At 50.7% G+C, this 13,051-nt stretch overlaps 1 protein-coding gene across 1 annotated transcript in view; it reads left to right on the forward strand.

The window, feature by feature from the left end:
- LIN54 (lin-54 DREAM MuvB core complex component) overlaps nucleotides 1-13,051 on the forward strand; it is a 56,309-nt gene that overhangs the window by 26,811 nt on the left and 16,447 nt on the right. The window contains exons 5-6 of the mRNA XM_056111241.1: nucleotides 8,697-8,913; nucleotides 12,483-12,559. Coding sequence (XP_055967216.1) covers nucleotides 8,697-8,913; nucleotides 12,483-12,559 — 294 coding nt within the window. The remainder of the gene's footprint in view (nucleotides 1-8,696; nucleotides 8,914-12,482; nucleotides 12,560-13,051) is intronic.

Below are 13,051 nucleotides of genomic sequence, written 5' to 3' on the forward strand. Positions count from 1 at the left end.
GGACCATATGGGATGCTGGGAATCGAACCCGGGTTGGCTGCGTGCAAGGCAAACGCCCTCCCCGCTGTGCTGTCGCTCCAGCCCCGCTGTGTCTTTTCTTACCAATCCCCAACTCCTACTTCTTGCACTGCACCCTCCTGGAGTTTCTGACCCAAGCGCCCCTGCGCTCCCCATTCCGTTGCGTGCCCCTGCATGTGTTACTGTTTTGAGGGGACGGCACCCCCGCTTTTTTTCAGCCCTTATCCCACCAATCTGTACAGGGTGCAGGAGAGAAGTCTCTCTATGGCTTCTCTTGAGAACTTGAAGTCCATAGTCCACAATGCTCACTCTTTGGTTGGTTGGTTGGTTTGGGGCCACCCTCGCAGAGCTCAGGGCGGGTCATTCCTGGCCCTGTTCAGGGGTCACTCCTGCAGGACTCGTGGGATCATGTGTGGTGCTTCGGATCGAACCCAGGCTGGCCACATGCCAGGTAAGCGCCTGACCCACAGTACTATCTCTCCTGTCCCTTTTGCCATCATCAAGTCTTACTTTACTAGGTGTGTTCTAGGAAGTAGGGTATATGTCTAATGTTTTTTAAGTTTACTTGGTATTATAGTTGTTCTTATCTGTAAAGAAGATTTTTATTGTCTTTACAACTTAAGGAAGGAAGTAATCCTGTTTATTAAATATTAATAATGTTAATTTATAAACTGAGGAGATGGCTCAAAGGACTGGAGCGGGCATTCTGCATGCAGGAGTCCTGCTTTTGTCCCTGACGTGGCCTGGTCCCTGGGCATCCCTCGGAGTGACCCTTAGTAGCAAACAGGGAGTAGCCCCAGAGAGCTTCCAGAGTGGCAAAAACATGAAATGGTAAAACCCTCAAAATGAAAATGCTTAAAATTATTAAAGCTATGTTGCATTTATTAATCTTTTTTTTGGGCGGGGGGTCGGGGGAGGAGTCACATCCGGCGATACTCAGGGCTTATTCCTGGCTCTGCTCAGGAATTACTCCTGGCTTTGCTCAGGGGACCGTGTGGGAAGTGGGGATTGAACCCAGGTTGGCTTCGTGCCAGGCAAGCGCCCTGCCCACTGTGCTATCTCTCCGCCCTATGAATCCTGTTTCTTAGCAGCGGCTACCCCTGCGTGGGGGGTGGGTGCAGATGTCTCCAGAGGCAGGACCGTTCACGGGCGGGGCTGTGCTTGGCCACTGGAGCTGTGCTTAAATCCACAGATTTAAGTCATCAGCGTCTCCCTGCAAGTTGATAGTATTTCACGTAGGAGAACGTTCTAATGAGGATTGCTTCCGTTCCTTCCATCTGTTGTGCCATCATCGTTAAGCATTTGCCTGCGCTAGACCCATAATACATTTTACTGCTGTCACGTTACACAAAATTGACTTCGAAAGTGATTAAAGATAAGGAAACCGAGTCCTTTAGTTTGGATCCTATGTTCTACTCCCTTTCTTTGTATCGGCCCAGCTCCCCACCACCCCATTTGCTTCCCTGAGCACTGCCCGGAGTGACCCCTGAGTGCAGAGCCAAGAATAAGCCCTGAGTAGTACTGGAAGTGACCCCTCCCCCCAAAGAAAAGTCACATGAGAAAGGGTTCAGGGAACATACCAGAGAGGGAGGCAGGTGCAGGTGCTCCCTTGCACGAGGTTGACCCCAGTTCAAATCCCAAGTGTCATATGTGGTCACTGGAGCATGGCCAGCGGTCATTCCTGAGCATGCCTGAGTATCAAAACGGGAAAAGAAAGAGTTCATGGTAGTTGAACTTGATAATTGAAGTTCGAGAACGGTGGATGTGTGGGTGTGGAGAGATGGTCCAGTGGCAGGCACTGGCCTTGGGGCTCAGATTCATTTCCTGGCACCACATCCGGTCCTCCAAGCCCTGGCAGGAGTGATTCCTGAGGGCAGAGCCAGGAGGAACCCCTGAGCATTGCCGGGTGTGATCCAAAAACAAAACAAAAAAAAACCCAAAAAACACTATCTAAATTAGGGTGTCCTAAAACCTCTTTCTCAAGCCACGAGCCCTGTTCCTTTCCCGTCACCGTTTCCCCCTGAGCACTGCTGATCCCAGAGACTCACTGCGCCAGGTCAAACAGCAGATGTTTCCTCACCCGCGTGGCAGCTACTCTACATCGTGTCCACGCAAATCTTAGCTCAGGGCGCCTTTAATCTTAGCAGACTGTCGCTGAATCGCTTTATTCAGGATCTCACGTCATCCTGTGTCTTACCTGGCTTTAACAGGTTGAGCTGTGCTTGATTGCTTGATTCCCTTCTATCACATCCCATCGCCGCAGACGTTAGGTTCCAGGCGTCTGCTTTAGCCCTCCACTCTCCCTTCGACTAACCTGGCCCTGAACATGTAACATAAATAACTGCTGAGCAGGGAACGCAGGAGAGGCCAGAACTTACCTGTCCCTGTCCTCTTCTGACCAACCAGTCAGACATTAGCCGCTCTTTCACGCTCCACAGTGATGTGGTCCCCACGCTAATGAAGAGTGCACACGGGGGAGGGCACTTGCTCTGCACATTGGGGGCACTGGGGAACCCCAAGTCCCAAGCAAGGAGTAGCCCGCAAAAACAAAAGTGAGAAAAAGGCAGAAGAGTACACACAGAACAGACTTCACTGAACAGTCTGTGACCACTGATAAAGCAAAGGATGGAGGACCGGAGCCATAGCACAGTGGGGAGGGCGTTTGCCTTGCACACAGCAGACCTGGGTTCGGGTCCTGGCATCCCATATGGTTCCGTGAGCCCCGCCAGGAGTAATTCCTAGATACAGAGCCAGGAGTAACCCCTGAACATCACTGGGTGTGACCGAAAAAGCAAAACAAAACAAAAAATCCAGACTTTATAATTCGCATAATATTATATATTGTATTTAGAAGTGTTAATGATAACTACTAATACTAATAATTACTAATAACACACCAATAAGTGTGTGACTAATTTTTTTTAAAAAAAGTCATTGCATTATATGTATATATTACTTATATACGGGACAATTTTCAAGATAGCAAATTTACACTTGATAATTGGACACTAAGGGACTGTTCCGAAGGCAACAAGCGATACGATAAAAGTATGAAAGAGAAAGCTGCACAGATTAGATCTGTGGTTTTCTTTTTTTCACGTTTTTATTTTTAATGAATCACCATGAGGTGCAGTTACAGGGTCACAAACTTTTGTGATCACGTTCCCATCATACAGTGATCAAGTACCCATCCCTCCACCAGTGCCCATCCTCCACCACCAATGTTCTCAGAAACCCTCCCCCATCCCCGGATCTGCGGTTCTTTTGATGTGGGACAGTCAAGGCAGTGGATTTTAAATTTGTTTGCAAATATCCAAGCAGGAAATGATGCGGACAGTGACAGCTTCGGGGGTTGAGGCCGAGGCTAGTTGGGTCTCAGCAGTTGGTGGCTTTGCGCCCATGTGGTCCCTGCAAGGGTGTGTATGATTTGAATGTTTTGTGGTACTGCTTGAGACATGACTGGGAACTTGGCGGGAGAGTACTGTGGATGGGTCTGGAATGCAGAGTACAATTCCTGTATTCCAGACCCTGCAGTTCTCATGCAATCCTCCGTTGAGAGGCCTGTGATTCTCTGGGCCCCTTTCTCCTCTCTCTCCCTCTCTCTCTCTCACTCTCTCACTCTCTCACTCTCTCTCTCGTTCTTGCCATTTTGACGGCAGTGTCTTAGTTTTCTTTAGCTTCGGTTTGTTTCGTTCGGGTTTCTTGGGCTTCCTTAATCATGGTATAAGTTTTATAAGTTTCCCTGGCTAGATAGGGGAGAACTTATTTCTTTTTGGGCCACTCCTGGTGATGCTCAGGGGTTACTCCTGGCTCTGCACTCAGGAATGGCTCATGGTGGTGCTCAGGGAACCATATGGGATGCTGGGGATGGAGCCTGGGTCAGCTGTGTGCAAGGCAAACACCCTCCCTGCTGCACTATTGCTCTGGTCCTGAAAATTTCCCCCACTTGAATTTGCTGTTGTTAAGTCACTGTCACTGTCACTGTCCTCCCGTTGTTCATCGTTTTGCTCGAGCGGGCCCAGTAACGTCTCCATTGGAGACTTTTGTTGTTACTGTGTTTGGCATATCGAATACGTCACGGGGAGCTTGCCAGGCTCTGCCGTGAGGGTGAGATACTCTCGGTAGCTTGCCGGGCTCTCCAAGAGGGGCGAAGGAATCGAACTCGGGTCGGCCATGTTGGCTGCCTGCAAGGCAAACGCCCTACCCCTGTGCTATCGCTCCAGCCCCCTGTTGTTAAGTAAGTTTGGGAAACATCAGCTGCCATATCATTTAAGTTATTATCATGCTCGCTAATACATTAAAGTCGGTTGGCAAAGGCTTTGAGTGACTTTACTTACCGTAAGTTTGCTCCCTAAGTTTATTTGACTTTATCTCCCAACACCTAATCCTGAAGAACTAAGGTTGAATGAAACAAACACACCTTAGTAAACAGTATACAACCAGCATTGGAACAAAGCATTTCGATCTGTTTGTTAGTTTTGGCTTTGGGGCCACATCCGGCTGTTAGTGTTTGGGGATTGCTCCTGCCAGTGCTCAGGGGGCCATGTGGTGTCAGGGATGGAACCCGCCCCTCTCCCGTGCAAAGCGCGTGCTCTGGAGCTGGAGAGAGAGTAGAGCGGGGAGGGCATTTGCTTTGTGTTGCAGCTGACCTGGGTTCAATCCCTGGTATCTCATAAAGTCCCCTGAACCCTCCTGGTATTCAGGAGTGATACCTAATTACAGAGCCAGGAGTGAGACTTAAGCACATCAGATGTGCCCCCTCCCCCAAATGAAACAAAAGGAAAGCATGAGCTCATCCCTTTGAGCCAACTCTGCAGTCAGTATTCTGACCTCCGTGCCATTTGGGGGCTGTTTGTTTTGGAGCCACACCCAGCAGTACTCGGCACTTATTCCTGGCTCTGCACTCAGGAATCACTCCTGGCGGGCTCGGGGGACCATATGGGGTGCTAGGGATCAAACCCAGGTCAGTTGTGTGCAAGGCAAGTGCCTTACCCATTGTACTCTCACTCTGACCTCTGTGTATACCATTTGAAGAATCGAGTTAGAGCTGAATTTATTGAAATTTATTGGAATTATTGAAATTTCATTACATTAAAAAAAACACGTTCTTTCAAATTCATGCTTTTGTTTTGTTTTGTTTTTTTCCCACACCCAGCAGTGCTCAGGGGTTACTCTGCACTCAGAAATTACTCCTGTCAGTACTGAGGGAACCATATGGGATGCTGGAAACCGAACCCATGTTGGCTGCATGCAAGGCAAGCCCCTTGCCCACTGTAGCCCACTGTATTATCCTACCAGCCCCATCAAATCCAGGCTCTTTTAGATTTTGTTTTGCAAGATGCTCCCCCCGCCCCGCCCTCACATGTGCAAGTAATTCCTTCTAGAACTGAACATCACATCCCCAACTTCATCCATTTTGTATGGTGAGGCCAATAATTTATCTCAAATGTTGTTATTTTGAAGTTAAATGAAAATAGATGCTTTTAAAGATGTTCATGATGAAACAGCTGTAACTGAAGATTCTGTTAAGTATATGTGAATTGGGCTGGAGCAATAGCACAGTGGGTAGGGCGTTTGCCTTGCAAGCGGCTGACTTGACCGAACTCAAGTTCAATTGCTTCGCCCCTCTCAGAGAGCTTGGCAAGCTACCAAGAGTATCTTGCCCGCACGGCAAAGCCTGGCCAGCTGCTTGTGACATATTCAATGTGCCAAACACAGTAACAACAAGTCTCACAATGGAGACGTTACTGGGCCTGCTCAAGCAAATCGATGAACAGTGGGAGGACAGTGCTACAGTGCTACATGTGAACTATTAAGTACATGTGATATGTTCAGACCAGTGTTGCCGGGGGATTTCAGACCACATTGAGTAGCTCATTGAGAGTTGGAGGGGCAATAAAGATGGCTCAGTGGATTGGTTCCTGGTAACACTGTCCCCTCTGCCCCAAATCTGCTTGGAATGATCCTTAAACAGAGTCGGGAGTAGGCCCTGAGCTCCACTAGGTGTGCCTGTCTAATGCAGTTTAATTAATTAATATAGTTTTGGGGGGCACCAGACCAGCTGTGCTCCGGGACACTTCCTGGCTCTATGCTGAGGACTGAATCCTGGCAGTGCTTGAGGAAACTTTAGTGGTGCCATGGAGTCTACCTGGGTCGGCAGAATGCAAGGCAAGCACTTTGACCCCTTGGGCTATTTCTTTGCATGCACCTCTTCCTCCGCCCTCACTCTCCAGTGCAGTTTAATTTCTACTGCCAGAGTTCAGTGTCTGTGCTGCAGTGACTAGAATAAAGTAGTGCGAGTTTGTGGCTATGGAACAGTTTTTATTATCTATATGGTGATGATGTTACATGAATCCCTGTTGTCTTCAAAATGCGTTTTGAAATGTTTTCATTTCTTTGGTTTTGGTAGGGCCACACCTGTGGTGCTCGGGGGCTGTGTCCTGCTTCTGGGCCCACGTGTGACCCTGGTGGTGTTGAGGGCCCCACAGACGCTGCTAGGGTCAGCCCGGAGCTCTGCTTCCAAGGCAGTGGCCTTGTCTCCTGTGCACTCTTTTGTCTGCCATCAAGGTGCTGTGTCTCAGAGCCTGTGTAGGGCCGGACACACTGCAGAGTTCTAGAGCTCATGCCTTGCATGTGTGAGGCCCTGAGTCACCGTGGCCACTGTGGGTGTAGCCCCAGGAACTTCCGGCAGCCTCAGCTTATCAGGCCCACACGGCACGGCCAGTGTCATGGGGGGTGGCCTCCACGGCCCCAGCACCCCATGTATAGAAGGGGCGAAGTCTGAAGAGCGAGGTGGGTCTGGTGTGGAGTGCAGAAGTGCAGTACGTGTGCGTGGCAGCGTCTTCTGTGGTGGTGCCAGGCGTTCCTCTGCTGGGAAGAACTTAACGCCTTGGGTTAGTTAGCTGGGACACACACATAGGGATTCTGGACGCCTTTGCAACTTCCCGTAAAGCCCCGGCCTTTGAAGATAAAGCTTATTTGTTCGGGCCAGACCCTGTGGTGTTCCGGGCTTACTCCTGGCTCTGTGGGTAGGGATCGCTCCCGGCCGGGGTTGGGGGACCATTTACGGTGCGGGCAGTGGACTCCAGGTCAGCTGTGGGCAAGGCCAGTGCCTTCCTTACCCATCATACTATCTCTCTAGCCCAGAGTCTTTCACTTTTTAAAAAAATTTATTTAGCTTTTGCAGTGATGGGGCACAAACCCAGGTCCTGTGTATGCCAAAAAAAAGTTTTTCAGTTGTTATTTATGGTTTTATTCACTATGGTTATGTACTAAAATACTTTTGTCTTAGAGGCACATGTGCACTTTGGTTCTTAAAAGAGTGTTTGAGCACTGAAAGGTACTTATTTTTATTCAGTTATGTAATAGCTAGTCTTTTTTTTTTTTTTCTTTTTGGGTCACACCCAGCGATGCACAGGGGTTGCTCCTGGTTCATGCATTCAGGAATTACTCCTGGCCATGCACGGGGGACCATATGGGATGCTGGGAATCGAACCCGGATTGGCCGTGTGCAAGGCAAACGCCCTACCCGCTGTGCTATCACTCCAGTCCCATGTAACAGTTAGTCTTGATTCGTTATTGTAGAACATACTGTAAAATATTGGTATCTTGGTTAGGAAAAAGGCGTTGGTTATGTTGGCTGTGATATTGTTCATCCTTTGAATTTGCGAGGCCCTGGGTTTAAGTGCCATTAAGAAAAGAAAAGGTCGGAGAGATAATACAGTGAGTAGGGCACTTGTCTTCTGTGTGACTGACCCTGTTTCAATGCTTAGTACCACATTAAGGTCCCCTGAGCACTGCCAAAAGTGATCCCTGAGCACTCACACCAGGTGAGCCGAATGGGCTTTGGGGCGACAGATAGAGCCCAGCGTGTAGCAGGTACCTGACACGTTTGAGGGATGATCCCCACGTAAGTAAATCAATGAAGACAGGGGTCAGGCTGCTGGGATGTAGCTTAGGGATCAAGTACTCCCTTACGCCTGTGGGGTCCTGGATTTGATCCCTAGCAAGAGAGACTAAACAATTAAAAAGACTAAACAATGAAAGAATAGCAATAATGTTTTTACTGGGATCTGAGTCCCCTCGAAGTAAACACCAAAATTGGATCATTTGGATGGAATTTGGCTCCTTATGTTAGTTGTTACTTTTATATTGGTAGAGATAGAAAATTGACTGGATTTGAAAGACTATATGATGCTCTTTTTCTTTTTATTTCCTTTCTCCTCCCTCTCTCTCTCCCCCCTTCCCCTATTCCTTGCCCTCCCTCCCTCTCTCTCCTTCTCATCCACTTCCCCCTTCCTGCCTCCCTTTCAGTGACTCCGTGCTCAGAGCCCAAAATAATCCTTTTCTTAAGTCTTGCCTGAGATAACAAGCCTTATTATCTTTATGATTTATGATTCTTGTAAAAATTCTCGACATTTAAGTCACCATTTCTTCATAGCAGGTCACCTGACCTGGCCTCTCAAGGACGTTCCCTACAGAAGACCGAAGGTAGAACTCACGCCTTTCAGCTCCACGCCTGTATTCAACGCTTTTCCCTTCGTTTCCCTTCGCACAGGTGGCTCTTTCCTGCAGCTCTTGGGGAGAAGGATCGTGCACGTTTTCCTTGCACGCTTGTCAGTGTGAAGGAGCAGGAGCGCGGACTCGCAGATTAACGCTGGCTGTTATGTGTCCACTAGGCAGTGAAATCCGCAGTCCAGACCATCACTGTCGGAGGCGTGAGCACATCACAGTTTAAGACCATCATTCCTCTGGCCACTGCTCCCAATGTCCAGCAGATCCAAGTGCCTGGAAGCAAGTTCCATTATGTCCGGCTTGTTACTGCCACGACAGCCAGTAGCTCCACCCAGCCCGTTAGTCAGAATCCCAGTACAAACACTCAGCCTCTTCAGCAAGGTCAGTAACCGTTTCCGCAGAACCATTGCCAGTGCGTCCGACCTTCGGAAAGTGCGTGGGCCCTTTTCCTGCCGAGTCCCGGGGAAGTGTGGCGTTTGGGCTGAGTTTGGGTCAGCTGCCAGACCAGTGCAAGAGTCATGGTTGTGCGTAGCTGGGAGCGTGTTCGTCCTCCTAGGAGTTATTAATCAGCTGTGGGCAGTCACTGTTTGTTTAAAGGCCTGCCGTTTATGGCAGTAGGACAGCTTTGTTTGTCTTCTTTTCTGAACTTGAAATCACTGCTAGAGTTTGGGTCAGCCGACATACCAGGAGGCAAGGTATAAATGATGATAAGAACTTAATGTATTATTTTCCTCTTACTTATTTTGAATCTGTAATTGTAAATAAAACGTGATTAAAGTATTCCGTTACTTAGCTCAGTTCTACTTTACCTAGAGATAATCCTGGACCTAGTCGTGTGTGTGTGTGTGTGTGTGTGTGCGTGCCCGTGTTTTAATTGAATCACCTTGAGGTACTCAGTTATAAAGCTGTCCATGATTGAATTCAGCCAGGGGTGTCCTAGGACCCTTCCCCAGTATTTGTTTCCTACCACCAATGTTCTTTGTGTTTCCAGTCTTTTCTACCCCTTGATACACATACGGAGACTCACAAAACATCTTTTTTCCATCGTTTTTTCTACTTGTTAAAAAATGAAATGGTATGACAGAATCTGGACAGGTCAGGATCTATTTTTCTTTCTTGGAAGATGGCTGCATCAGTGTCAAAAAATAGTTGATGGCAAAGGAATGATTTATTGTTTTCATTGGATGTAAACTGAATGAGTGGTCATTTTTTTTTAAAATTATTTTGTTAAGGGATCAGGATTTAGAACTATCTAATGCTGGTAGCTAGTTCACTTTGGTATATGAGATAGAAGAAGATGAGTTCTTGTTTTTTTTTTTAGTTACTGTTGGGAGAAAATGAAGAATGCACGGAAGAGAATATTTTGGTGGGTTTTCTATTAAAACTGGACATATTCAAAGATTATTCCTGATCCTTGAGATTGATTTTTTTTTTAAATTTTTATTAGTGAGACACCATGAGATACAGTTGTAGACTTACAGATTTTGTGCTTGGGTTTCAATTATACAACGTAAATTGATTTTAGGAGGAATTCTTCTACTGTTTCATCTGAACAGCAAAGAAGTCTTAATGAGAGGGGAAACAAACCCTGCGGCTGCTGAGAGTTCACTTGTCTGTCCCCCTAATGCTTAGACTTAGCAGGGTACCAAGATAAGTGCTCAAGTTTAGTTTGCCCAGGTACCATATGACACTCAGTAGTCATTAGATACCATTGGCTGCCGCATGCGGGTCTTTGTGTGTCGGGTATTCATTCCTGCATGCTCATTTATTCATGATCACGAGTAAGTCTTTGATATGAGTACGCACGGGAGCGGAGGATGCAGGGAGAGAGGGAGCACGGGTTAGATGTTCCCTGACTTTCCCATCTAACGTTGTACCTGCCTCGCGCTCTGCCTCTCTCCTCTGCTCCCAGCGGCCCTCGCCTCCCACCGCCCACCGCGAGCGCCCCCTCGCCTGCCATCGCCGGCTTCTTGGCTTGTCGCCCGCTTCTGCCTTCCCACCTTTCCTCTGGCTCCTTCTCGCCCGCCGTGCCCTCTCCTGCACACACACACACACACACACACACACACACACACACACACACACGCCTCCCTCTGCCTTCCCTCACGTTCAGCCACGCTTCTCTTCTTTTTATTTCTCTGTGGTCCCTAAGAGATTAGGGTGTAAGTAACGCAGGTTGCTCCTGAGACAGGATGAGTTGAAACTTAGTCTAAGTGGTTGTACGAGCTCGTCTGGTGGGCCGGCGTGTCTCGGGGCTGGGTCCAGTGTCAGGCCCCCCAGATTAGTCCTGGGCTGCCGTCGTTGCGGGAGGTGTGAAAGCCCCTGTTGGGGCAGGCCTGTGCCTGGAGGTCAACAGGAGACCGTCTGGCGTGTCCCGCAGAATGGCACGGTGTGTGTGGGGGGGTGGGGGTGGGGGGGGCAGGAAGAGCGCTGTGCTGCTCACACTCTCCTATCACAGTAGAGCCCGGCTTGGCCCGGGGGTTCCGCACGAGCACCCCCCAGACAGGCCAGGGACGGTCGCAGGGGCCCTGCAGTGGGAAGGAAGTGCGTGGCTCTCTCCCAGGCCGCTGCGCCCTGAGCAGGACCCCGCTGTCCCAGGGCAGTCCGTGGAGGGGTGACGCGTCTGAACTTGCGTCTGAACAGCCGAGGCTGGCCACAGGGCTCTCTGCCACTGCCCTGAAGCCGCTGCTGCTAATCTTCCCTCTGCGCTCCAGCCCTGCAGGCGTGCTCCTTAGGGGTGCTAGGCTCCCCCTGAGCTTGTGCTGCAGACCCCACGCTGGCACTAGGCGCATCCAGAGGGGCTTGCGGACAGTCCCCAGCCCTCACCCGGGGGAGGGTCCCGTGATGGCTGCTCACAGCCTCCCACCCAGGGCTCTTTGCGTCCACCCCCGTTCCTTGGCATCTCTCTTTTAGGCCAGCACCATGCCTCCTGCGGGAGTCAAACTTGGAGGGGGCATCCTCCCTCGGAGGTGCCCGTCGGCAGGGTGGGCCCCCAGCAGCCTCCCCAGCGTCCAGCATGCCTTTCCTTCCAAGCAGCTCATCTTTGATTTTCTCTCTCCACCCCCTCCCCCCAGTAGGCCCCGTTTTCTTAATCCCCTGAAAGCTTTGCAGCGATTGACTTTCCCAGACTCCTTCATCCCTTCCCTCCCTGCTCTCTCGCTCCATTCGTCCCTCCGCCTGCCCCTGCTCTCTGCCCTCATGCTCCACCCTCCACCGACTTGCCTTGTTTCTCGCTGCCACCGACTCCAGGTTCCCTTTTTGCCGGCCCCCCCTCATCCGCCCCCACAGTAGTGTGCCTGGATCACTCCCAAAGCTGCAGACACGTCCCTTTGCCCACTGACCTGAACATGCCAGGGGTCAGTCTCGGACCCTCCCTAGCTCATTCCGCCGCAGGCTCCAGCTGCGCCGTCTCTCCGCCAGCTCCTGCAGGGCCTACCCCGCTCTGCCCTTGCTCGGTGGGCCGCGCCCAGCCCCTGCCTTCTGTGGCGGGTCCTTCCCTCCGCGTCCTGCCGCCCTCGCACCCCTGCGGGTGGCGCTTGTCTCCTTCTGTTTCTGCGCTGGCACTGGTCCGATCTGTTCTACCCGAATGTCATCTACAAATGGGGCTCTTGGTCCTACGGCGGTTTGCACAGTGACCGCAGCCGGGATAATGAGAGGGACAGACTTCGATGACAGCAGCCGGAGGACTCACTGTGTGACAGGCAGGGTGTGATAGCGTTTGACGTTTTACCGCATTGACTCAGTTTGCCCAAAGGGAAGATTCGGTCCCTGGATCCAGGTGGGGAGCTAGGCAGAGAATTTAGGCCGTGTTCGGGGTAAGGAGTTGTCGTGATGCTGCGGGAAGACGGCCTCAGAGAGGACACGCGTGTCTTTAGTCTCCCCTGCGGCTGTCTCGGGGCGGTGCCTGTCTGAGCGTTCCCGCTGACTGCACTGTCTTCTCCCCCCTCAAGAAGCGAAGCCCGTGGTGGTCAACGCCGCTCCCGTGCGCATGTCGGTGCCCATCGTCTCGGCGCAGACCGTCAAGCAGGTGAGCAGGAAGCGCCTTGCTTCCCCGGCGTCCGCAAGCTCTGAAAATGGACGGTTGAGAAATTCAGTCCCAGGCTAGAGAGGGAGCACAGCAGGAAGGGTGTCTGCCTGGCACGTGGCCAACCCGGGTTCGATCCCCGGCATCCCATATGGTCTCCCGAGCAGCACCAGGAGTGACCCCTGAGTGCAGAGCCAGGAGTAAGCCCTGAGCAGCGCTGGGTGTGACCCAAAAAGCAAAAAAAAAAAAAAAGAAATTCAATCCTGGCTGGAGCGATAGCACAGTGGGGATGGCGTCTGCCTGGCACGTGGCCGACCTGGGTTTGATCCCCGGTATCCCATATGCTCCCCTGAGCAGCGCCAGGAGTGACCCCTGAGCATCACCAAGTGTGACCCAAAAAGCAAAAAAAAAAAAAAAACCCAGAAATTCAGTCCCGGTGGGAATGATAGTGGGGATGGCGTCTGCCTAGCATGTGGCCCACCGGGTTCGATTCCC

This window comes from Sorex fumeus, unplaced genomic scaffold (genome assembly GCF_029834395.1).
Source record: "Sorex fumeus unplaced genomic scaffold, SorFum_2.1 ptg000013l, whole genome shotgun sequence".
NCBI lineage: Eukaryota > Metazoa > Chordata > Mammalia > Eulipotyphla > Soricidae > Sorex > Sorex fumeus.